The 27346-nt window shown below is 40.4% G+C and overlaps 1 protein-coding gene across 2 annotated transcripts in view; it reads left to right on the forward strand.

Annotated features, from left to right (window-relative positions):
• LOC135512049 (calcium-activated potassium channel subunit alpha-1a-like) overlaps positions 1-27346 on the forward strand; it is a 254936-nt gene that overhangs the window by 173961 nt on the left and 53629 nt on the right. For both annotated transcript variants that reach the window (XM_064933655.1, XM_064933654.1), the window contains exons 6-18: positions 2983-3058; positions 6632-6707; positions 8859-9029; positions 13807-13898; positions 16259-16369; positions 16928-17033; positions 22457-22539; positions 22813-22882; positions 23073-23228; positions 23551-23660; positions 23857-23925; positions 25047-25133; positions 25573-25649. In XM_064933655.1, the coding sequence (XP_064789727.1) occupies positions 2983-3058; positions 6632-6707; positions 8859-9029; positions 13807-13898; positions 16259-16369; positions 16928-17033; positions 22457-22539; positions 22813-22882; positions 23073-23228; positions 23551-23660; positions 23857-23925; positions 25047-25133; positions 25573-25649 (1284 nt within the window). The remainder of the gene's footprint in view (positions 1-2982; positions 3059-6631; positions 6708-8858; positions 9030-13806; positions 13899-16258; positions 16370-16927; positions 17034-22456; positions 22540-22812; positions 22883-23072; positions 23229-23550; positions 23661-23856; positions 23926-25046; positions 25134-25572; positions 25650-27346) is intronic.

Below are 27346 nucleotides of genomic sequence, written 5' to 3' on the forward strand. Positions count from 1 at the left end.
TACAAAAGAGGTAGGTTGAGGGGACCAGAGTCAGAGTAGTGCCGGTGTCATGTGTTGAGACCGAGGAAAGTAGAGGAGGATGGATTAAGTTGACACAACTTTATCCATCTGCATTGCTTTTTGTTTAGTGTTTTGGGCTGAGTTTCTGTATAGCACTTTGCGACATTGGCTGATGTAAAAAGGGCTTTATAAATACCTTTTGGAGTAGTAGATCTGTGCCAGCACAGAGGTTTGGCCAACGAGTGATATATGCTTCAGTAAGGTTGGCTTCTTAGGGTTCATAGCAATGGTTATCAACTGTACAGCAGAAATGGAATGCAAATCACAAAAAAATAGATGTGGTGGTGGCAGCTGCAGAGAACTATTTGCGTATACAAGATTTGACTTCATTAGAGTTACAGGGTGTGTTGAGGTGTGGGGTCCCATCCTCCCAGGCCGTTGGCATGGTGCAGGAGCAGATAGGGTCAAAGTCGTGGGTTTTTATGTAGGATTAGTTGTAAGGGTGTTTTCCTTTTCCCATTTTGTATCACAATGTATAATGGATTTATACTATAGTCCAGTTGGGGGTGATAATGCAACATATTGGATGCCAACAGCAGTTAAACCCCACCGAAAAAGATGAAGAATGCTGTTCATTGACTACAGCTAGCGTTCAGCACAGGAACCTGAGATTAAACACCTCCCTCTGCAACTGGATCCTGGACTTTCTGACAAGCCGCCAGCTGGTCAGGATAGGCAGCAACACTTCCGCCACGCTGACCTTCAATACGGGGGCCCCTCAGGGTTGCGTGCGTAGTACCCACTTGTACACCCTGTTCACCAACAATTGCGTGGCCACGCATGACTCTAACACAATCATTCAATTTACCGATGACATGACGGTGGTAGGCCTAATCACAGATGATGATGAGACAGCGTACAGGGAGGTGGTCAGAGACCTGGCAGCGTGGTGCCAAGGTAACAACCTCTCCCTCAACATCAGCAAGACAAAGGAGCTGATCATGGACTACAGGAAACAGAGGGCCGAGCACACCCACATCAACTGGGCTATATTGGAGCAGGCCGAGAGCTTCAAGTTCCTCGGTGTCCACATCACCTAAGGAATTATCATGGTCCACACACACCAACACAGTCCGGAAGGGGGCACGACAGCACCTCTTCCCCCTCAGGAGGATGAAAAGACTTGGCATGGGCCCCCAGATCCTCAAAAAGTTCTACAGCTGCACCATTGAGAGCATCTTGAGTGGCTGCTTTACCGCTTTACCACTTGGTATGGCAACTGCTTGGCATACAAGTTGCTGGGGCCAAGCTCCCTGCCATTCAGGACCTCTATACCAGGCGGTGTCGGAGAAAGGCTCTAAAATGTGTCAAAGACTCCAACCACCCAAGTCATAGACTGTTCTCTCTGCTACCTCATGGCAAGCGGTACCTATGCACCAACTCTGAAAAGGACCACAGCTTCTACCCCCAAGCCATAAGTCATCTAAATAGTTAGTCCAGGTAGCTAGTGGTTAGCCATTTAACTATCTGCATTGACACTTTTTTGCACTAAATCTTTTGACTCATTACATACGCTGCTTCTACTGCTTATTATCTACCCTGTTGCCTAGTCACTTCATCCATAATTATATATATAAGGGATAAGGGATGCTTACTTTATAAGGAATGTTTTTGTTACATGCAGTTCTGTTCCTGTCAATATCAGATTTAAAATCATAATAGTACATTGCCTTATATATCCTACTTTATACTTTACAAACATACATTTTAGTTCTGTAGGTGTCCACATATGTATATAGCAGACAAAACAGTTTAAAATCTATAGGTTTACCAAACGGGTAAGGGATTATCAATTTAGAGAAAATGGATTAAGTATGAGTAAATTGTATTTTAATAAATGAGAAGGCAGTCATATCAAAAGTAATGTGAGCATTGCATTGTGAAAGCAAGTTTTCTATATGAACATGTATTGATTGCAATGTGGATTTACCACATAAGCGGTTACCACATACTTGTAAAAAGCGATTGAAAAAATGGTATTATGAGTAACATAATCTGATTTTATAATTTAGGAAATTATGGACAATAATCATTGAAAATGATATATTGTCATTTTTTTAAAACAAATGTTATTCTAGGTGACACAACATTGACAATAGACTCGGTCTACATCTACTGTACATGTCTTGTAGTACACTTAGTTAACCCAGGGGATTGTGGGATTGACATACTGTTGTGTGCCATAATGAAACAAACATTTGTGCAATAAAAATAAGCAATTAATTCTTTCATATCGAACTGTTGGATGATTAGATTGTACTGGTGAGCACGACGAGCACTAGCCACAGGCTGTTTGGTTTTGTGTGGCACAGGCCACACACACATGCGACAGCATTTGGCAATTCATCAGTGCACCTATGTTCTTAAACTCTTGGAAGGGTACTCAGATTTAGCAGATTTAAAAAAACAAATGGCAACAAATTTGGGATTATTTGACGTAATGCGACTGTTGACCCATCTAACTAGGCCTGTCCACATGTCTTTGGTCTGACTAATCCAGGTTTTCTTCTCTTGCTGTTTTCGATCTTTTAGTCCTTATGCCGGTGCTTTGTGACTTAGTGGTCTCCTGATATTAGCATTGTATTTATTTTCTCCAGAAGATTATTTGATGAAGAGTTTGTTGTTTTTAGTACGTTTTTTTTCTTCAGTTGCTGCTACTTGCTTCGTCGCTGCTGTTTTGTTTTTTGGAAAGTCAACATTTTGGTTGTGCTTTTCCGCTGCTATTTTTGTTTATTTGAGAGGCCTTTCATTTTCTATTAGTCATGAATCCATTGAAGCTTTTAAAAATGCATGAAGGATTCAAAGGTATGCAATTATGTTGGTTTCCTGTGTTTTTCCGGATTTACAGTGGGCAGATTTATGTAAATAACATGCAAATAATTAACTCTGAATAACTTCTACTTTTACTTTTCTCTCACACAGGCTTGAGGTTTTTAAGGGCGTTAAGGTTGATACAGTTCTCAGAAATCTTACAGTTTTTGAACATATTAAAAACAAGGTAAGTGCATTATTATTTTCTCCAACTTCACTGTATTCAATTTCAGTCAAATTTGGTGTGTATTAATTCTAGTTAGTAGTATTCAAAGCATTTGCATGCACTATGCTATGACAATGTTTGTAATTCTGTATATGTGATGAATATTGATACATTTACAATTATACAATACGCTCACAGGCTCTTCTAATACTGTGGCATTTTAACGTACAAATGTAGCTACTGCAAATTGTTAAATATAGAACCTCCTCTCAATTTAAAAAACTAATGATTGGAAACGAGTCAGCTGAGCTTGGCCTACTTTCAGTCTGGGTGGATTACTTGGGAACAGTTTGGTTTATTGATGTCATATTTGGGGAATGAAAGAAGTTATCATATTATACTGTACTTCTGTGATAACAAGTAAATCATTTTTGTCACTTTTCAAAACTGAAATGGTAACATGTTAGGTATTGTTCTTTAGGATGTATAACATATCCTATATTCAATTTAATTTCGATATTTTTCATTGGAATTCCAAATTGTACACATTTTCTGCTCTTTGAAACCTATTGGACAGCATGCCACATGATGAATTCTACAATTTACCCCACTGCTTAGAATTAAAGCTTGTGCTGCACAGATGTCAGAAAGAGCTTATAGCTCAACATTTTTTTTGAATAATCCCCAGACTCGTTTACTGTAATGGAGGTAAGGCCAGAACAGAACAGAACACACAGTACATGAACGGCCAGAACAATGCAAGTCATTGTAACATTACCTTAGAAATATACAGTTAACTGACAAAATTAAGGAAACACTTGAGTAAATGAGGATTCTGGCGACTCTGTTATGGTGTGGGGTATATTCTCCTGGCATGGTTCACTCAACCCCATTACAGCAGCATTTTCAAAACTCGGTCCTCAAGTTTATTTCTCCAAACACTACAAAACTGATTTAAATGATCAAAAATGGATGCTTAGTTGATTATTTCAATTAGCTGCGTAGTGGTAGGGCAAAAACCAAAGCGTGTACCCCTGGGGTCCCAAGGACTGAGTTTGGGAAACCCTGCCTTAGAGGGCAAGGTGAACGTCAATAAATACACCGCCATTGTGAGTGGTCACCTTCAACCTATGGTGAATCATTTCTATCCTGATGGGAGTGGCCTCTTCTATAATGACAATGACCCCATCCACAGGGCAAGGGGGGTTACTGAATGGTTTGATGAGCCTAAAAACGATGTAAACCATATGCCTTGGCTGTCTCAGTCACCAGATCTCAACCCAATTGAACACTTATGGGAGATTCAGGAGTGGTGCCTGAGACGTCGGTTTCCATCACCAAAACACCAAATGATGGAAATTCTCATGGAATTACTGTATGGTGTTGCATCCCAACAACAGAGTTCCAGATGTAGAATCTATGCCAAGGTGCATTGAAGCTGTTCTGGTTCAAGGGGCCCAATGCCTTATTAACACACTTTATGTTGGTGTTTCCTTTATTTTGGAAGATACCTGTATGTACAGTGCCTTGTGAAAGTATTCGGCCCCCTTGAACTTTGCGACCTTTTGCCACATTTCAGGCTTCAAACATAAAGATATAAAACTGTATTTTTTTGTGAAGAATCAACAACAAGTGGGACACAATCATGAAGTGGAACGACATTTATTGGATATTTCAAACTTTTTTAACAAATCAAAAACTGAAAAATTGGGCGTGCAAAATTATTCAGCCCCCTTAAGTTAATCCTTTGTAGCGCCACCTTTTGCTGAGATTACAGCTGTAAGTCGCTTGGGGTATGTCTCTATCAGTTTTGCACATCGAGAGACTGAAATTTTTTCCCATTCCTCCTTGCAAAACAGCTCGAGCTCAGTGAGGTTGGATCGAGAGCATTTGTGAACAGCAGTTTTCAGTTCTTTCCACAGATTCTCGATTGGATTCAGGTCTGGACTTTGACTTGGCCATTCTAACACCTGGATATGTTTATTTTTGAACCATTCCATTGTAGATTTTGCTTTATGTTTTGGATCATTGTCTTGTTGGAAGACAAATCTCCATCCCAGTCTCAGGTCTTTTGCAGACTCCATCAGGTTTTCTTCCAGAATGGTCCTGTATTTGGCTCCATCCATCTTCCCATCAATTTTAACCATCTTCCCTGTCCCTGCTGAAGAAAAGCAGGCCCAAACCATGATGCTGCCACCACCATGTTTGACAGTGGGTATGGTGTGTTCAGGGTGATGAGCTGTGTTGCTTTTACGCCAAACATAACGTTTTGCATTGTTGCCAAAAAGTTCAATTTTGGTTTCATCTGACCAGAGCACCTTCTTCCACATGTTTGGTGTGTCTCCCAGGTGGCTTGTGGCAAACTTTAAACGACACTTTTTATGGATATCAGTAAGAAATGGCTTTCTTCTTGCCACTCTTCCATAAAGGCCAGATTTGTGCAATATACGACTGATTGTTGTCCTATGGACATAGTCTCCCACCTCAGCTGTAGATCTCTGCAGTTCATTTAGAGTGATCATGGGCCTCTTGGCTGCATCTCTGATCAGTCTTCTCCTTGTATGAGCTGAAAGTTTAGAGGGACGGCCAGGTCTTGGTAGATTTGCAGTGGTCTGATACTCCTTCCATTTCAATATTATCGTTTGCACAGTGCTCCTTGGGATGTTTAAAGCTTGGGAAATCTTTTTGTATCCAAATCCGGCTTTAAACTTCTTCACAACAGTATCTCGGACCTGCCTGGTGTGTTCCTTGTTCTTCATGATGCTCTCTGCGCTTTTAACGGACCTCTGAGACTATCACAGTGCAGGTGCATTTATACGGAGACTTGATTACACACAGGTGGATTGTATTTATCATCATTTGTCATTTAGGTCAACATTGGATCATTCAGAGATCCTCACTGAACTTCTGGAGAGAGTTTGCTGCGCTGAAAGTAAAGGGGCTGAATAATTTTGCACGCCCAATTTTTCAGTTTTTGATTTGTTAAAAAAGTTTGAAATATCCAATAAATGTCGTTACACTTCATGATTGTGTCCCACTTGTTGTTGATTCTTCACAAAAAAATACAGTTTTATATCTTTATGTTTGAAGCCTAAAATGTGGCAAAAGGTCGCAAAGTTCAAGGGGGCCGAATACTTTCGCAAGTCACTGTACCTTAGGATCATTTGTATTCACAGTTGATTCTGTATTGAAAAGTTAACGGCCACGAAAGCAAGTTTGTCATTAGTTTAACATTTAGGATTTTGAAATATTATTCCCAAAAACATTTTTACCAAGTTTTTGTTTTGTTGCTGTTACATAATATTGTAGGCTGAGCAGCTCAGACTGTAACCAGTTATCATCCATTATCCCAAAGGATGTTCTTCAGACAAAATCACAATTAGGCACTTATACAGCAATAACTACTTTGTGATATGTAATGTTTTGGCACTGTTTTGACATAATAGTTTAGGTTAGTGTTACCAATTATTCATTATGTTATCAAAAGGGCATCCTTTACTGGTGTTCTTCCTTTGAACTCACACAAGGCAGGTCTTTTGGTGTTGAACACTAGCATTGTTAATTGATATTGTCTGGCTCTCTTGTTTTCAATAGCAATTCCATAAAACTGGTGAACTTATGTTCAATCTTCATAAGTACATGGCTAACAGCGGCAGGCTTCATACATCTGGTAAGTCACAGAGAGCCATAAAGGCAAAGCAGAAGGACTAAGTACTGTATTATGGTAAATACTCAGTCTCTGACACATATAACACTGTTGTGTCTTTGGCTATGCCGGATTAAGTGATATGACATGCTATTTTATAAAATCCTTTCTCTGTAATTAATATTACCTGATTGAGCTAATCATGTAAATGTAATTAACTAGAAAGTCGGAGCACCACAAAATAATATTTATAGAGCAGTTATCTTCCGAATAAACTCTTAAAGACCTAGTAATATTTTACATCAATAGCAGTCAATATTAATTGTCACCTTATTTCAGTCTCATCTGAAAGTTGTAAGTTCTTGGTTATCTTCACGAACCATGGCTAACAAGTTGAATCAGCAATACAAAATTGGGTTTAATTATTTATTTACTAAATACCTACCAAATCACACAGAATTACATATACACAGAATGGATCATACCTTGATTACAAATGATGTCATAAAGGAAAACGTCCCTGGCGGACAGAACATATATGACAGCTGGTTACACAAAGAAAAAGGGGGGTTGGGTTTAGGTGAAACAGCAGGAAGACTGAAGAACAAAGGGAGAAGCGATGTCTCTATCGTAAATACAGGATCTAATGCATTCTAAATTACTGCCTATTTGGAAAAGGAAAATTATATTAATATTTACTCTAAGCTATTCTTCAATTGGTTGGTGGTAGATGGAAGGCTGTGTTGCCCAACAGGGTCCTTTGTCCTTTGAAGAGTGTCTCTGGTGATACTCTGTCTGTCCTCTCCTAGCCCAGTTTACAGCGGCCACTGCTAACTCAACGGCTAGGAGGTATCACTTCTGTGGCGAATAAGAGTTCAGAGTTCATACCATTCGCAACCAAAGCTCACGCTGAGGTTGGCTTAGTTCTGTAGTTATTATCTGAACCCTTCTGACATCGGATGGTCATCCTAATGTACCCGGAACAGCAAGTTATATTGTCGTCAACGCTTTATATAGGACGGGAGAGGAGGACATGTTTCATAGTTTATAACCAATGTCTCTTCACGTGGGTGGGCCACTGAGTCGGGCCTAATTCACTCATGAAAACCCAGTTCTCACATTTTAGAAGCTAAAATCACATTTCATCCCCTCCCAAATAATTTCATATTCAAACATTTAAATTGCACAACAATTCCATGTGAATCTGATAACTATAATGTGTAGACTTTCCACTGTACCGTTTGTCATCCTATCATTGATGAGAATGTCTCAGATGACAACCGAACTGACATCATATTCATTTACCAACACATATGTTCACCTGGTTGGATTATCAAAATATAGTTCATTTCTACCCACCTTCTGATGTTCCCAGAATCTCTGTTTAACAAAGGCTTTTCAAGAGTCTCTCTGTAGAGTCAAGAGAGAGGGAAGGGAGAAAGGTATTTATGGGGGGGGGTTATAAACCTTACCCACAGGCCAACGTCATGACAGATAGGTGGACATAATGTTAAGTAAAGCATTGTACAATCTAGCCCCTACAAAGTATTCCTCACTTGATGGATGATATAACTGTGGAATATTTTCGGGTCTGTTTTTAAATGAGCAGGACCACTAAATGGTAGCATGGTAATTGCTTCTGAAAATGTGAAGTGGACGTGTCCAAAATCTGTCTTGGCTACTACTTACTGAAACTGCATACTGTGTACTAATCGTACTACATACTATTTGGAACGTATTGTTGAGTAAAAACGAATGCAGTAAGCAAACAAATATCAGCATACTAGGCTCATCCTACTGAGAATGCGGCATCTAATGCGCAAATTGCGTTGATTCCTGACATTTGTTCATTTTGCTACAGCACGTACCCATAGCTGATTGTCACCTGTTGTCAGACACATGTGGACGATTCTATTCCTCAAAAGTATGCAACAAATTTACTAAATGAAAAACTGAAATGAGTATGACATCCTGGCATTTAAACCATACTAAATTTTCTACATTTCACATGCTATAAAACTTTTTTCACTTACCCAAAATGCCTACTATTTAGAATACAAGTATGGGTATTCGGAGATGGCCATTGAGTAAGTATGTAAGCAAGTCAGTAAGTTGTAATACAATGCTCTTCATGTTCCTCTCTGTCAATATCCGTTATTGTGACCTCTGTTCTAGGTGGAAAACTCAGGGGATCCTTGGGAAAACTTCCAAAATTCCCAAGCACTTTCCTACTGGGAATGTGTCTACTTACTCATGGTTACTATGTCCACTGTGGGCTATGGAGACGTGTATGCAAAAACCACCCTGGGACGGCTTTTCATGGTCTTCTTCATCCTTGGTGGTTTGGTAAAAATCCCTCTCTTATTTAATTTACTCCTAACCTGCTTCCGTCCTTCATCCATACGATCACACCTGCAATTATCATGATTCATGTCCCTGCTGCTGCTACCAACAGCTGGAAAGTCTTTGCTCTTCAATGCCTGTTAAAATCAAAGCTCCATTGTTGTCTTGTAGTTGTTTTTTTGTGGCAGTTTATTGTCAAATGTATTATTATTTGTAAGTATTATACGCGTATAATATTTATTATATAATAATTGTACTGAATGTATATACATGTATATTTATTATTATTATATAGTTTTATTGCATTTCTATACTTTTCAAACCGAGTAAGATTTGTTTTCTAATGGTTCGCAACGTTAACTAAAGTAATGTGCGGTTTCAGGTGACCCAATCCTTCCCCTTCCCCAAATTCCAACAAACACAGTGAAAGGAGTGATCTATAGACCAGCTTGATGATTAACATGGCACAACAGTGTATGCCAGTAACACCCATTGATACACAACAGTCAGTTAGCATGATATGCAACCAAAACCATTGAACTTTTAATATGTTAATTTGACTTGATCATTTGTATTTGGGGTAACAATGGAAGAAGGCTTAGTTTGTACATTAGTACAGTACTACTACAGTAGTTCGGAGGTTCAAGGGTTGCTGAAAGTCCTCTATTATCCTTCATCTCTGGACATTGTACCTGAGTATTATCAGAGTGACATTAACAATATGACGCGTCACTCTCCTACCCAAGTTTATATACGTTCATGTAAGTTATATTATATAGTTTATATAAATGTATACAATATATAAGTTATATATAAGTTGTATATACTGTCAAGTCAAATGTCAGTATGCACAAGGCTTCAAATCTATAGGATTGACATAATTCAGGTAATTTTCAGCAATTTAATGAATTGATCCAATTTGCAGCTATGTTACATTGGGTTGTACTATTCAAATCAACCTGGCATAAGTGTTTGTTGGACAAAACATGGCATATAAGGTTTTTTTCTTCCTTTTTATTACTTTAAACGTTTTCTTTTCAATCACAGCTTGGCATACAGATTTAGTCAACTGTAATTTTTTTCCTGCTTTTTTCCTAACTAAATATCCGATTTAAAAGCTGGTTAAGTTAAATATTTCCTGTCAATTTTTCTTCTTCATTGCTTATCATACCTTTTTTTTCTCAAATCTGAATATGATAACCTTTACATTATTTCAGATTGTGTTATAACTTTTACTGTAGTGTAGTAATCTAACTTTGTCTGAGTGTACAAAACACTAAGAACGCCTTCCTAATATTGAGTTGCACCCCCTTTTGACCTCAGAATAGCCTCAATTTGTCAGGGAATGGGCTCTACAAGGTGTCCAAAGTGTTCCACAGGGATGCTCAGCCTGGTCTCATAGACTAGATGTAACATTTACATTTACATTTAAGTCATTTAGCAGACGCTCTTATCCAGAGTGACTTACAAATTGGTGAATTCACCTTCTGACATCAGTGGAACAGCCACTTTACAATAGTGCATCTAAATCATTTAAGGGGGGGGGGTGAGAAGGATTGCTTTATCCTATCCTAGGTATTCCTTGAAGAGGTGGGGTTTCAGGTGTCTCCGGAAGGTGGTGATTGACCCCGCTGTCCTGGCGTCGTGAGGGAGTTTGTTCCACCATTGGGGGGCCAGAGCAGCGAACAGTTTTGACTGAGCTGAGCGGGAACTGTACTTCCTCAGTGGTAGGGAGGCGAGCAGGCCAGAGGTGGATGAACGCAGTGCCCTAGTTTGGGTGTAGGGCCTGATCAGAGCCTGGAGGTACTGCGGTGCCGTTCCCCTCACAGCTCCGTAGGCAAGCACCATGGTCTTGTAGCGGATGCGAGCTTCAACTGGAAGCCAGTGGAGAGAGCAGAGGAGCGGGGTGACGTGAGAGAACTTGGGAAGGTTGAACACCAGACGGGCTGCGGCGTTCTGGATGAGTTGTAGGGGTTTAATGGCACAGGCAGGGAGCCCAGCCAACAGCGAGTTGCAGTAATCCAGACGGGAGATGACAAGTGCCTGGATTAGGACCTGCGCCGCTTCCTGTGTGAGGCAGGGGCGTACTCTGCGGATGTTGTAGAGCATGAACCTACAGGAACGGGCCACCGCCTTGATGTTAGTTGAGAACAACAGGGTGTTGTCCAGGATCACGCCAAGGTTCTTAGCGCTCTGGGAGGAGGAAACAATGGAGTTGTCAACCGTGATGGCGAGATCATGGAACGGGCAGTCCTTCCCCGGGAGGAAGAGCAGCTCCGTCTTGCCGAGGTTCAGCTTGAGGTGGTGATCCGTCATCCACACTGATATGTCTGCCAGACATGTAGAGATGCGATTCGCCACCTGGTCATCAGAAGGGGGAAAGGAGAAGATTAATTGTGTGTCGTCTCCATAGCAATGATAGGAGAGACCATGTGAGGTTATGACAGAGCCAAGTGACTTGGTGTATAGCGAGAATAGGAGAGGGCCTAGAACAGAGCCCTGGGGGACACCAGTGGTGAGAGCGCGTGGCGAGGAGACAGATTCTCGCCACACCACCTGGTAGGAGCGACCTGTCAGGTAGGACGCAATCCAAGCGTGGGCCGCACCGGAGATGCCCAACTCGGAGAGGGTGGAGAGGAGGATCTGATGGTTCACAGTGTCGAAGGCAGCCGATAGGTCTAGAAGGATGAGAGCAGAGGAGAGAGAGTTAGCTTTAGCAGTGCGGAGCGCCTCCGTGATACAGAGAAGAGCAGTCTCAGTTGAATGACTAGTCTTGAAACCTGACTGATTTGGATCAAGAAGGTCATTCTGAGAGAGATAGCGGGAGAGCTGGCCAAGGACGGCACGTTCAAGAGTTTTGGAGAGAAAAGAAAGAAGGGATACTGGTCTGTAGTTGTTGACATCGGAGGGATCGAGTGTAGGTTTTTTCAGAAGGGGTGCAACTCTCGCTCTCTTGAAGACGGAAGGGACGTAGCCAGCGGTCAGGGATGAGTTGATGAGCGAGGTGAGGTAAGGGAGAAGGTCTCCGGAAATGGTCTGGAGAAGAGAGGAGGGGATAGGGTCAAGCGGGCAGGTTGTTGGGCGGCCGGCCGTCACAAGAAGCGAGATTTCATCTGGAGAGAGAGGGGAGAAAGAGGTCAGAGCACAGGGTAGGGCAGTGTGAGCAGAACCAGCGGTGTCGTTTGACTTAGCAAACGAGGATCGGATGTCGTCGACCTTCTTTTCAAAATGGTTGACGAAGTCATCTGCAGAGAGGGAGGAGGGGGGGGAGGGGGAGGAGGATTCAGGAGGGAGGCGAAGGTGGCAAAGAGCTTCCTAGGGTTAGAGGCAGATGCTTGGAATTTAGAGTGGAAGAAAGTGGCTTTAGCAGCAGAGACAGAGGAGGAAAATGTAGAGAGGAGGGAGTGAAAGGATGCCAGGTCCGCAGGGAGGCGAGTTTTCCTCCATTTCCGCCGGCTGCCCGGAGCACTGTTCTGTGAGCTCGCAATGAGTCGTCGAGCCACGGAGCGGGAGGGGAGGACCGAGCCGGCCTGGAGGATAGGGGACATAGAGAGTCAAAGGATGCAGAAAGGGAAGAGAGGAGGGTTGAGGAGGCAGAATCAGGAGATAGGTTGGAGAAGGTATGAGCAGAGGGAAGAGATGATAGGATGGAAGAGGAGAGAGTAGCGGGGGAGAGAGAGCGAAGGTTGGGACGGCGCGATACCATCCGAGTAGTGGCAGTGTGGGAAGTGTTGGATGAGAGCGAGAGGGAAAAGGATACAAGGTAGTGGTCGGAGACTTGGAGGGGAGTTGCAATGAGGTTAGTGGAAGAACAGCATCTAGTAAAGTTGAGGTCGAGCGTATTGCCTGCCTTGTGAGTAGGGGGGGGAAGGTGAGAGGGTGAGGTCAAAAGAGGAGAGGAGTGGAAAGAAGGAGGCAGAGAGGAATGAGTCAAAGGTAGACGTGGGGAGGTTAAAGTCGCCCAGGACTGTGAGAGGTGAGCCGTCCTCAGGAAAGGAGCTTATCAAGGCCATAGTAAATAGTAAATGTAAATCTGAGACATATGGTTACGTAAAACAGATGGTTACTTAAGGCAAAAATGAAAGTAGGTTGTGAGTTCAAATCTCATCATGGAAAACCTTAGCATTTTAGCTAATTAGCAACTTTTCAACTACATACTGCTTTTTATCTACTTTGCATGTTAGCAAACCCTTCCCTTAAACCTAACCTTAACCGTTTTAGCTAACTACCTAACCTTAACCCAACACCATAACCCCTAGCCTAGCTAACGTTAGCCAGCTACCTAACATTAGCCACCTAGCTAGAATTTGAAACATATCATATGTTTTGGAAATTCATAACATATCATACCCCGTTCAAAGGCACTTACATTTTTATTTTACCCATTCACCCTTAGAATGGCACACCCTTAGAATGGCACACCCTTAGAATGTCTCAAGGCTTATAAATCCATCTTTAACCTGTCTCCTCCCCTTCATCTACACTGATTGAAGTGGATTTAAAACATGACATCAATAAGGGTTTCACCTGGATTCACCTGGTCAGTCTATGTCATGTTAAAAGCAGGTGTTCCTAATATTTTGTGCACTCAGTGTGTAACCTACTGTATCCAGAACAATATTTTTTTTTTTTAACATTTTCTATTCAATTTTTTTTTCTCTTCATTTTTCTATAAAATAAATAATTTTACGGATATCTTTTAAGCAAAAATAGACGCACAGCTCTCTCTTTTGCTTATCTTTTTTTTAGTATTTTCTTCTGTCTCCTATCTTCTCCTTAGGCCATGTTTGCGAGCTACGTCCCTGAAATCATAGAGTTAATAGGAAACCGCAAGAAATATGGTGGTTCCTATAGTGCGGTTAATGGGAGAAAGTAAGTATTACTGGGAGGCTCTACTGCCTCTGCCGCAGTAGAACCATCCTCTGCATGCCCTTTTCTTTTTTCTGTTCCATGCATGTAGGCCATGTTTGCTCGCTACGTGCCAGAAATTGCTGCTCTCATCCTTAATCGGAAGAAATACGGAGGGAGTTATAACTCAACACGAGGCAGAAAGTAAGTCAAACAAATATACAAAACAAAAATGATTCTAAAAAGTGTGGTTTTGGTGTGACTACTCAAGTCCCCCTCTCCTAAAGTGGGGTACCAGTAATTATACAGAAATTATTGATATGAATACTTTTATACATTTTGGGGGAAAAGTCATACTGGTGACTGGAGAGCTTGGCCATGAAAGCTAACGCTATTGCTTTGTACTGGTATTTGTGTGCTAGCTGTCATTGCTTCTTATAATGAATACATGTTTTTTTGTGATGTGTCAAATGTATTATTTGCTATACTGTATGCTTGAGTGTTTTACTTGCTTATTTACTAGAACACTTACATGTTTGTGTCTGTGTTTTTTGTGTTTGCCAATCATATGCATCTTGCCACCCACCACAAAGTAGTTGTTTTTGTTTTTATTATGATCTTTTTTAGAGTAAAGTCAAGCCTGATTGCAGCTATAGCTGTAGTACCTTTATAGTATTTCAAAATAAATGTTGAACATTATGTCTTATATCTTGGTGACAGAGATGATGTCATAGAAAATACTACACAATAGCAAAAGAGTGTCCTAAGAAACTACAAGAAGGGATTACCTGCAGTTAAATAATCAGCTATTTTAAATATAATTCTCTTCCAGATCATTTGAAATGCGGTTACCTTCTACATCTGCTTCGTCCACACATGTTCCTCGCATGCTTTTAGTTGGTTATCTTTTAGCCTTTTATATTTAGCCTTTCATTTCCTGTTGTTTCTCTTCTGGATTATGTATTTTTTGTCTGTACCACCAGTTCATTTTATTTTCCCAAGCCCTGCTACATTCCTGGCCTTAATCTTCAGTCAGACCTATACCCTAAGGCCCAAACACATAATCAATGCATGGATCACACTGAAATTCAAGTTAAAAACATGTTTCTTAAGGTATAATAGGATTCTGCCATAAATCCTGATTCCACCATCTCAACAAACTTTGATTTCTCTTGGCTCGCTTTTAGAATTTTGTTTTGTTTACTCTGTTCTGTAGAATTTGTACTTGGATTTAGTCCAGTCTCTATAACTTTGTTTTGGCTATTTTTTCCCTCTTTCCTTCTGCATGCTGATGTATCTGTATTTCTGTTTCAAGTGATTCATATCCTTATGTCTCAGTTTTACTGTCAATACATTTTAATACCTTTTCATCTACAAATATAAATATAGCATCTCTGTAAAAAAACAACAACACTAATATAAAGTAAATATGATACAATAATTAACAAATGTAGTAATAATTATTTCATATGTACGAATTGGAAATTCACTTTTTGCATATCCCACTTCCACAGAGTGGGTTTTCCCTGGAGCAATTAGGGTTAAGTGCCTTGCTCAAGGGATTTTTCACCTAGTCGGCTTAGGGAATTGAACCAATGACCTTCCAGTTTCTGGCCCAACACTCCTAACCGCTAGGCTACATGCAGTCCCAAACTCTAATAAGATATAATATTAAAGAGGTATTTCAAAACAATGTACAGTATGTGAGTTGTCAGTATGTTGTCAGTATGTTTTCCAAACCAATTGTTTTGGAAAATGCCCTTCTTAAACCCATCCTGAGTTCATCTCACGATGAAGCTTTATCTCACAATCCTGCATGTACTATCTTGTAGCAGGGATACAGTCTGTCAGAAAACTTCCCTCACGTGGAGGCAAGATGTCTCTAGCTAAAGATAAGCTCTTTCCTGGATTGTACAATGTAGTAATCACATCATAATCGCCAACAAAGGACACTCATCCTTTTTAATCTGTTACTGGGAATCCAGAACATGCTCAGCTCAGTGATCTCTCCTGTCCTTCAGGCACCACATAGGACTAAAGAGCTCTTACTGACACCTGTTCACATAAAAAATGAACTCCTGTTCATCACAGAACATGTACAAACCAGGGAGAATTATGTATTTTGGGGGGAAGTTAACAATGGGCTGGCAGTGTTCATTTTCTACACAGAAACCACATTTTTGAGGTCCTTTTTTATTGACTATACTGTGGTGTGGACAATACTTTTGTCAGATCCAACTTATAATTTCATTTTATTTTCAGAATCAAGAAGGAATGTGACACTGACATCTATCAGTAGTTTATCAGCGTCTTTATTTTGGCTGCAGCTTTTAGCAAACCATAGCTTAAATCTTATGACTATTCCTGGATCTTATTTCCTATAGGCACATCGTGGTCTGTGGTCATATAACACTTGAAAGTGTGTCCAACTTCCTTAAAGACTTCCTACACAAGGACAGGGATGATGTCAATGTAGAAATTGTTTTTCTCCATAAGTAAGTGTACCATGTTTTCTCCTTACACTTTACAGGCCAGTTTCCAGGACCCAGATTAAGCCTAGTCCTGGACTAAAAACCATACTCAATGGGAAATTGAAAGTGTGTTTAATTCCACGACTATGTTTAATCTGGGTCTGGAAAAATGGCCCCAAAACTCATAACAATACTGAGTGTTTCAGAGAAGGAAAGGCGATAGCAGCTCCCAAAAATGACTCCCAACAACCTTTTGGGAACTGCCACCACCTTTCCTTTTTTTGGAATACTCAGACTCTACAATGACTATATCCTAAAAAGCACCCAGATCCATGGAAACCGTTGGTAGCGCTGGGCCTGCCCGGTACACCAGCATACTACTTATAGCAATACATTAGAATAAATTACATTTCAAATACTACACAATAAATTGCACTTTGATTTGCTGAGGAGACGAAACCTCACTCAGCCCCCTAACATTAACACATAGGGTTGCTCTCCTGTCTGTTCCAGTACTAAACCGAATCTTGAGGTGAAGTGGAGGCCTTGGTTAACATTAACAAACTCTACTTTGTGTCCCAGTATTTCCCCTAATCTTGAGCTGGAAGCCTTGTTTAAACGCCACTTCACCCAGGTGGAGTTCTACCAGGGATCTGTTCTCAACCCACATGACCTGGCCAGAGTCAAGGTAACCGGCCTGTTTTAATGAGTATTAACCTGACTTGTTTCTTTCAGATACTAATGGAGAAAAGGGCCTTGACAGTCCAACTCTTCAATAAGTTTTCCAGGTCCTTGTTGTATAAGAACATTTGGTCACACTTTACAATATGGTAACCTTTTATAAAGCGTTTACAAGGGTTTATATATATATATACTTCCGTTCAAAAGTTTGGGGTCACGTAGAAATGTCCTTGTTTTTGAAAGAAAAGCACATTTTTTGTCCATTAAAATAACATCAAATTGATCAGAAATACAGTGTAGACATTGTTAATGTTGTAAATGACTATTGTAGTTGGAAACAGCTGATTTTAATGGAATATCTACATAGGCATACAGAGGCCCATTATCAGCAACCATCACTCCTGTGTTCCAATGGCACATTGTGTTAGCTAATCCAAGTTTATCATTTTAAAAGGCTAATTGATCATTAGAAAACCCTTTTGCAGTTACGTTAGCACAGCTGAAAACTGTTGTTCTGATTAAAGAAGCAATAAAACTGGCCTTCTGTAGAGAAGTTGCGTATCTGTAGCATCAGCATTTGTGGGTTCGATTACAGGCTCAATATGGCCAGAAACAATGAACTTCCTTCTGAAACTCGTCAGTCTATTCTCATTCTGAGAAATGAAGGCTATTCCATGCGAGAAGTTGCAAAGAAACTGAAAATCTTGTACAACGCTGTGTACTACTCCTTTCACAGAACAGCGCAAACCGTCCCTAACCAGAATAGAAAGAGGAGTGGGAGACCCCGGTGCACAACTGAGCAAGAGGACAAATATATTAGTGTCTAGTTTGAGAAACACATTCCTCACAAGTCCTCAAATGGCCCGCAAAACACCCGTCTCAACGTCAACAGTGAAGAGGCGACTCCGGGATGCTGGCCTTCAAGGCAGAGTTGCAAAGAAAAAGCCATATCTCAGAGTGGCCAATAAAAAAATAAAATAAAGATGAGCAAAGAACACAGACGCTCGACAGAGGAACTCTGCCTAGTAGGTTTGTTAAAAGTTTGGACACACCTACTCGTTCAAGGGTTTTTCTTTATTTGTACTATTTTCAACATTGTAGCATAATAGTGAAGACATAAACTATGAAATAACACATATAGAATCATGTAGTAACCAAAAAAGTGTTAAACAAATCCAAATATATTTAATATTTGATAGCCACCCTTTTCTTTGATGACAGCTTTGCACACTCTTGGCATTCTCTCAACCAGCTTCACCTGGAATGCTTTTCCAACAGTCTTGAAGAGTTCCCACATACCGTTGAAATCAGAAGTTTATATACACTTAGGTTGGAGTCATTAAAACTCTTTTTTCAACCACTCCACAAATGTCTAGTTTTGGCAAGTTGGTTAGGACCACTACTTTTTCCAGCAGTTGTTTACAGGCAGATTATTTCACTTATAATTCACTGTATTCACAAGTCCAGTGGGTCAGAAGTTTACATACACTAATTTGACTGTGACTTTAAAAAGCTTGGAAAATCCCTGAAAATTATGTCATGGCTTTAGAAGATTCTGATAGGCTAATTGACATCATTTGAGTCAATTGGCGGTGTACCTGTGGATGTATTCCAATGCCTACCTTCAAACTCAGTGCCTCTTTGCTTGACATCAAAAGAAATCAGCCAAGACCTCCACAAGTCTGCTTCATCCTTGGGAGCAATTTCTAAATGCCTGAAGGTACCACGTTCATCTGTACAAACAATAGTACACACGTATAAACACCATGGGACCATGCAGCCGTCATACCGCTCAGGAAGGAGTCTGTCTCCTAGAGATGAACGTGCTTTGGTGCGAAACGTGCAAATCAATCCCAGAACAACAGCAAAGGACCTTGTGAAGATGCTGGAGGAAGCAGGTGGAAAAGTATCTATATCCACAGTAAAACAAGTCCTATATCGACATAACCTGAAAGGCCGCTCAGCAAGGAAGAAGCCACTGCTCCAAAACCACCATTAAAAAAGCCAGACTATGGTTTGCAACTGCACATGGGGAAAAAGATAGTACTTTTTGGAGAAATGTCTTCTGGTCTGATGAAACAAAAATACACCTGTTTGACCATAATGACAATCGTTATGTTTGGAGGAAAAAGGGGAAGGCTTGCAAGTCGAAGAACACCATCCCAAACATGAAGCACGGGGGTGGCAGCATCATGTTGTGGGGGTGCTTTGCTGCAGGAGGGACTGGTGCACTGCACAAAACAGATGGCATCATAAGGTAGGAAAATGATGTGGATATATTGACGCAACATCTCAAGACATCAGTCAGGAAGTTAAAGCTTGGCCGCAAATGGGTCTTCCAAATGGACAATGACCCCAAGCATACTTCCAAAGTTATGGCTTAAGGACAACAAAGTCAAGGTATTGGAGTGGCCATCACAAAGCCCTGACATCAATCCCATAGAAAATTTGTGGGCAGAACTGAAAAAGCGTGAGCGAGCAAGGAGGCCTACAAACCTGACTCAGTTACAACATCTCTGTCAGGAGGAAGGGAACAAAATTCACCCAACTTATTGTGGGAAGCTTGTGGAAGGCTACCTGAAACGTTTGATCCAAGTAAACAAAAAGTAAAGGCAATGCTACCAAATACTAATTCAGTGTATGTAAACTTCTGAACCACTGGGAATGTGATGAAATGAATTCAAGCTGAAATAAATATTTTTTTTCTACTATTATTCTGACATTTCACAATCTTAAAATGAAGTGGGGATCCTAACTGACCTAAAACAGAGAAGTTTTACTTGGATTAAATGTCAGGAATTGTTAAAAACTGAGTTTAAATGTATTTGGCTAAGGTATATGTAAACTTCCGACTTCAACTCTATGCTGAGCACTTGTTGGCTGCATTTTCTTCTCTCTGCCGTCCCACTCATCCCAAATCACCTCAAACGGTCTTCTAGGCAGTGTTCCTCTGTTCGGTGTCTGTGTTCTTTTGCCCATCTTAATCTTTTATTTTTATTGGCCAGTCTGAGATACGGCTTTTTCTTTGCAACTCTGCCTAGAAGGCCAGCATCCCGGAGTCGCCTTTTCACTGTTCAAATCAAAGTATATTTGTCACGTGCGCCAAATACAACAGGTGTAGACCTTACCGTGAAATGCTTACTTACAGGCAATAACCAACAATACAAAAAAAAGGTATTAGGTGGCAATAGGTCAGTAAAGATATAAAAACAACAGTAAATAGACAGTGAAAAATAACAGTAGCGAGGCTATATACAGTAGTGAGGCTATAAAAGTAGTGAGGCTACATACAGACACCGTTGAGTCAGGCTGTTTGAGGTAGTATGGACATGTAGATATGGATAAAGTGACTACGCATATATGATGGACAGAGAATAGCAGTAGCATAAAAGAGGGGGTGGTGGGACACAATGCAGGTAGCTCGGTTAGCCAATGTGTGGGAGCACTGGTTGGTTGGGCCAATTGAGGTAGTATATAGAGACTAAAGTGACTATGCATATAAGATTAACAGAGAATAGTAGCAGCGTAAAAGAGGGGTTGGGGACACACACAATGCAAATAGTAGCCTTTTGGTTACCTGTTCAGGAGTCTTATGGCTTGGGGGTAAAAACATTTGAGATGCCTTTTTGTCCTAGACTCCGTTACCGCTTGCCATGCGGTAGTAGAGAGAACAGTCTATGACTGGGGTGGCTGGGGTCATCGTTTCCTGATGGGGAATAGGCCTTGTCGTGCCCTCTTCACGACCGTCTTGGTGTGTTAGGACCATTCCAGTTTGTTGGTTATGTGGACACCAAGGAACTTGAAGCTCTCAACCTTCCCCACTACAGCCCCGTCGATGAGAATTGGGTGTGCTCGGTCCTCCTTTTCCTGTAGTCCACAATCATCTCCTCAGTCTTGCTTACTTCGAGGGATAGGTTGTTATTTTGTCACCATCTGGACAGGTCTCTGACCTCCTCCCTAACGGCTGTTGACGTTGAGACTGGTGTTTTGCGGGTACTATTTAATGAAGCTACCATTTCTCAAACTAGACACTCTAATGCACTTGTCCTCTTGCTCAGTTGTGCACCAGGGCCTCCCACTCCTCTTTCTATTATGGTTAGGGCCAGTTTGCGCTGTTCTGTGAAGGGAGTAGTACACAGCATTGTACGAGATCTTCAGTTTCTTGGCAATTTCTCGCAAGGAATAGCCTTCATTTCTCAGAACAAGAATAGACTGACGAGTTTCAGAAGAAAGTCCTTTGTTTCTGGCCATTTTAACCCACAAATGCTGATGCTCCTGAAACACAACTAGTCTAAAGAATCCTTCAGTTTTATTGCTTCTTTAATCAGGACAACAGTTTTCAGCTGTGCTAACATAATTTCAAAAGGTTTTTGTAATCATCAATTAGCCTTTTAAAATGATTAACTTGGATTAGCTAGTACAATGTGCCATTGGAACACAGGTGTGATGGTTGCTGATAATGGGCCTCTGTATGCCTATGTAGATATTCCATAAAGAAATCAGTTGTTTCCAGCTACAATAGTCATTTACAACATTAACAATGTTTACACTGCATTTCTGACCAATTTGATGTTATTTTAATGGACAAAAAAAATGTGCTTTTCTTTCAAAAACCTGGACTTTTCTAAGTGACTCCAAACCTTTGAACGGCATTGTGTATATTGTATTTTTTACTGTCAAACATTCATTGAGACATAATTTAGCAGCCAGGTAAGTCTGTGGCTGTGCCTGAAATCTGTGCTGCTTACTACACACTAAAACGGCATAATATGTACAAATTTTACTACATTAGAAGGTCTGTTTTTAGTAAAATCAAATGCAGTAAGCAACAAATATCAACATACTAGGCTCATCCATACTGAGAATGCATAATCTAATGCACAATTGCGTTGATTACCGCCATTCGCTCATTTTCGGTACAGCGTGAAACCATATCTGATTATCAGCTGTTGTCAAACACACGTGGGTCTCGAAAGACTAATCTCTTCCTCAATAGTGTGCAGGGAATTTTACTAGATGAAAAGCCAACATGAGTAAGACATCCTGGCATTTAAAGCATACAATATTTGGGGAATTTCACAATTTCACATTTTATATTTTCGTAAAACCCCCAATGCCAACTATTTAGTATGTGAATTCGGACACAGCTATTGATATCTATAAAGGGTAAATAAGAGAGCAATATACTTTGACTGAAGTTAGAAATTAACGCACGGTGACGTACAATGCTGTTCATAGCTCTGAGTGAATGCAGTTATGATTTCTAGTGTCTCTACAGATGGAGCACCTGGGTGGTTGGCATCAGTCTAATGTCCTACGTCTATCTGCCTCCCAAATGCCACCCGATTCCCCTACGTACAGTAGTGCACGACTTTTGACCAGTGTCTGTATAGAGTCAGGTCTTATGTTTCTGTCATCTCCCGCCCTCAGATAGAGTCAGCAGACGCCTGTTTGATCCTAGCTAATAAATACTGTGCAGACCCTGATGCTGAGGATGCCTCCAACATCATGAGGTACAGAGACAACTTAACCAAGCTGTGTTGTATAACTGTGTATTGGAAATATGGAAATGTATTCTGATATACAAAAGTTATTCCATGTTCTATCACCTTGATAAATTACGCAAGTACAGTATGCTTGAGAGCACGTGAAAATGTATTCTGGAGAAATGCATTGATAATACATACCAATGTCTAACCTCAAGTTCCCTAAGCAAGCGTGTTACTACTACTGTGTCCTGGATTTGTTAGATGGGTCTTAAGTTGTTTCTTGTAACAATATTCCAGGGTGATATCCATCAAGAACTACCACCCAAAAATCCGAATCATTACCCAGATGTTGCAGTACCACAACAAGGTGTGTACAGTACAAACCCTTCAGAGTGCTACTTACACTGTGTCATTGAACTCCAGCGGAGGCAGGCGAACATGAGTTCTCTACTGATGCTCTTCCTGCACCTCCCTTGTATAGAAGGATTGCAAAATTCAGGAAACGTAGGAGAATTTTCGAACCCTCATCTCGCTCCACCGTTCCTGTTTTTCCCCAGGCCCACCTTCTGAACATTCCCAGTTGGAACTGGAAGGAGGGTGACGATGCCATTTGCCTTGCTGAGCTGAAGCTGGGCTTCATAGCACAGAGCTGTCTGGCTCAGGGCCTGTCCACCATGCTGGCCAACCTCTTCTCCATGAGGTCCTTCATCAAGGTACTCGTTAGGGAGAGCCAAAAAGACTGTGATCGTTAGGTCGTCCGTTTAAATCCGTCTCGAAGGACCAGGAAGAGCCAGAGATATTGAACTAACATTATTCTACTTTTCCACAGCCTTTAGTACAGTAATGTTCACACGTTGTCTGACTATTTGCATTTTCAGAATACTTGTCTTATATTTAAGTATACACCATACAGTACATACACTCTTAAAGTGTTATTTGCTTTATAGTCACTTTGTTAACCTTTGTGCGAGTGAAATATGTTCATGATAAAATACTGTACCTTTGCAAGCCATGTTTTATCTGTTATTGTTTCAGATTGAAGAGGACACGTGGCAGAAGTATTACCTGGAAGGAGTAGCCAATGAAATGTACACTGAGTATCTGTCTAGTGCCTTTGTGGGCTTATCCTTCCCGACCATTTGTGAGTAAGTATGACCCTCTTTTCTGAAGTACCCTACTATATCAAGTATATTCTCTCTCCCCCTCTATCTTTTTCTTTTTTCTCTCTCTCCATCCCTCTCTCTCCTTTTCTTTCTCTATGTCTGTCTGTCTGTCTGTCTCTCTCCTACTCATCCCTTTGATTGTGTATAAATATTTCTGATTTTGAATGCTCCTCTCTAGACTCTGCTATGTGAAGCTGAAGCTGCTACTGATTGCTATCGAGTACAAGTCTGATATAAGGGAAAGCAGGTAAAGTTCACTGTGTTGTACATTGCCAATTGTACAATGTGATGTTTGTCAGAAATTGTATTGTAAAAAATAATGTTGAACCAAGTCATATGCAGCAGAGTACAGGTTGTCCATTTTCCAGATCTTTACATGCAAACCTCAATATCCAGACTCCAATGACAATACAGCTGTCCTGACTGTGATCTATTGTAATGGATTTCAACTTCACCTTAATACACAGTACTCATCACTAATTGGCATTTTTGACACACTTTATGGTTTACAGATAGTTTACAAAGTTTGACAAAGAAAGTGGTATGCCCCCGACATCCATATTCTTTATTTTTACCTTCAATACTTTCAAACACACCCACAGTCATCCATGTCACATTTGTTATTCAGATTTGTATTCATATTTATAGTTTGATATTTCCACCATTCAATTTCAGATTACTGTTTGATGTGTATGCAGGTGTGAAATTATGCAATTAACTCTAATTTAATTACAGCATCGCTGGTATTCTTGGCCTAATTACTGTCACAGTCTCAATGGAAAAGAAACATCAATGACTACTTTCCATCTAAAATCATTAAAGACTGAAAACATTGCCATGTACCATCTTAACCTAATTACTGAGGATTGATGTGGTGTGTATGTTCCTCTTAAAGAGCCAGTGCTTGTTTACTGAACCATCAGGTTCATACAAATAGCCTGATCGCCCCAAATCTGTTTGTGCTGTTTGTACACAAACAGTTCTGGGGTGATCTGGCTAGTTAGTATACAAGCATCTTCCCAGCTGACAAAGCTGGTTGAAATGGTGTCATTACCACCCGTCTTGGCCACTGGTTTAGCTCTGAGGATTCTCATATTGTCCCTTCCATTCTCTATAGGTGGAGGTTCTCTAATCATTACTTGTCACTGTTTAATTATCATTGGGTGATGGCAGCCATTTTATAATACCAGTGACACCTGCATTTGTTTTTAGCTTGATTCCCAGGAACTACAGTACCTCACCAACCCGTGTTTGTCCGAAAGGCGTACCTTGTGTACCATTCCTTGTGATTAGTGCATTAGGATGTTAAATGTAACAGAAAGATTCTCCTCATTGACGACCATGTATATTTGTTTGTATTGACAACAGCACCCTCATCAACCCTGGGAACCATGTGAAGATGCAGGAAGGAACCCTGGGGTTCTTTATCGCCAGCGATGCCAAAGAAGTAAAGAGGTATGTAAATGTTTCGAGTTTCAAGTTTTAATGTCACATGCACAAGTACAGTGGAATGCCTTTCTTGCAAGCTTTAAACCCAGCAATGCAGTAATCAATAACAGTGTAATACTAAAAATAACAAGGTAGAATAAAAACACATGAGATAGAAGAATAAGAAATAAGAAGAACACGATGAGGTAAGTAAGTATACTATATACAGGGTCAGTTCCAGTACCATATTTACAATGTGCAGGGATACTGGAGTGATAGAGGTAAATATGTACAGGGGTAAGGTGACTAGGCATCAGGATAAAATGTACTGCAAATGTAGGAAAATGTACCTAATTGCCTCTGTTAGAAGAGACAGAAAGCCTACAAATACAGTTTGATATCAAACTACTGTATGTTCAATTACTCTTGGGCTTGCTGATGATTTAATACTGTGCTGTTTTCTTAGGGCACTTTTTTACTGCAAAGCTTGTCACGATGACATCACAGATCCCAAAAGGATAAAGAAATGTGGATGCAAACGATGTAAGTATTTATTTACTGTTCTTTAATTAATAACAATATTTATTGAGCTTTGTCTTTAATGCACAGGCATATTTTAATATGCATATGTAGATACTGTATAAAACTGTGCCTTACACCTCGATCACACCTACTTTGTTGTTGTGCAAAATGGTACGCAGCATCCTCTGGATATGTGTGCAACAAAGCTCAACATTCAATCTCTGATACCGTTTCTGTTAAGCCGTCTATGCATACAGTTTGACACATACAGTTTGACGCATACAGTTTGACGCATACAGTTTGACGCATACAGTTTGACGCATACAGTTTGACGCATACAGTTTGACGCATACAGTTTGACGCATACAGTTTGACACATACAGTTTGACACATACAGTTTGACACATACAGTTTGACACATATGTTCAATAAATCCAACGTATGCACCACACAGAGCGCACTGAAACTGTCTCTGCAATGTAATGCTGCAAGGCAAACGCATCGTTACGTTGGAAATGAATGTACTTCTGGTGTACCAAAATGCAATGACGCTGTCGGTGTTATCAAGGTGTTAGTTTTTTTTTAAATAAAACATATTTGAACAATGTGTATACTGTACATGTATTTTACTGTATTATACTGAATGTTCTACTATACACATTTCTATAATTATTAGATATTATTCATGTACAATAACTACCAAAGTTGTTGAATAAACACCTCTTCAGATGCCCGTTGACAGGTATTTGTTTAGAGGTTTGAGCAGAGCCCAACATTAACATAATAGCGTCACTACATTGTCTGTGTCACATGCGACACCCTGTTCCCTTTATAGTGCACTACTTTTGACCAGGACCCATAGAACTGTGGTCAAAAGTAATGCTTTATATTGGGAAAAGGATGCCATTTGGAACACACCATTGTCTTTACACAATCTACATAGCCAGTTGTCTAAACAGTTATGTCCTTTATTAATAATCCACATGATAACACCCTGTAACCTCTGCCTCAGGAAAGGCCATATGACTACTTTAAACAAGCATCCAGTGTACAAATAACTGTGTACAGAAAATTAATAAAGTGTAATTTGGGTTGACTCCCAAATTACACTTTATTCCCTTTACATTGCACTACATTTGACCAGATCCTACAGGGCCCTGGTCATAAGTAGTGGACACAATAAGGAATAGGTGGTCATTTGGGTCGCATATTTATTCATATTTAATGTAGCACTCAATAAAGAGAATGAGGATATAGAAACATATAGCCTGGTCCCAATTCTGTCATGTTTGGCAATACAATGATTATAGAAGTTGGCAAAACAATCTGAACAGATCTGGGACCAGTCATGACAATAATAAAAACAGTGTGATCTGTCTTAAATCTGTTTTTATTTCCTCCTTTCAAGATTTCAAACAGGCTTCTTCTATATTGTGCCTTGTTTAAAGAGGCTTGTCTCATATAACTTTGATGACCTTATCTACTGACGCTAATGTTTGATGTATTCTCTTTCTGCTGCCTTGGAACATGAAACAATGTTTTAACTGTTCACGTATAGTGCTTTATTGTGAGTAATATAGGTGCCCTACCCCTACCCTCCGTAGTACAGCCTGCTACCCTTGAGTTCGATCTTTTTTGTTATTGTTGAGTGTACTGCACATGTTGCATGTGGCGATGGTGGACACTTCTGCCTGCATCCTTCACGTTCACTCACATCT

Source organism: Oncorhynchus masou, chromosome 24 (genome assembly GCF_036934945.1).
Source record: "Oncorhynchus masou masou isolate Uvic2021 chromosome 24, UVic_Omas_1.1, whole genome shotgun sequence".
Classification (NCBI taxonomy): Eukaryota; Metazoa; Chordata; class Actinopteri; order Salmoniformes; family Salmonidae; genus Oncorhynchus; species Oncorhynchus masou.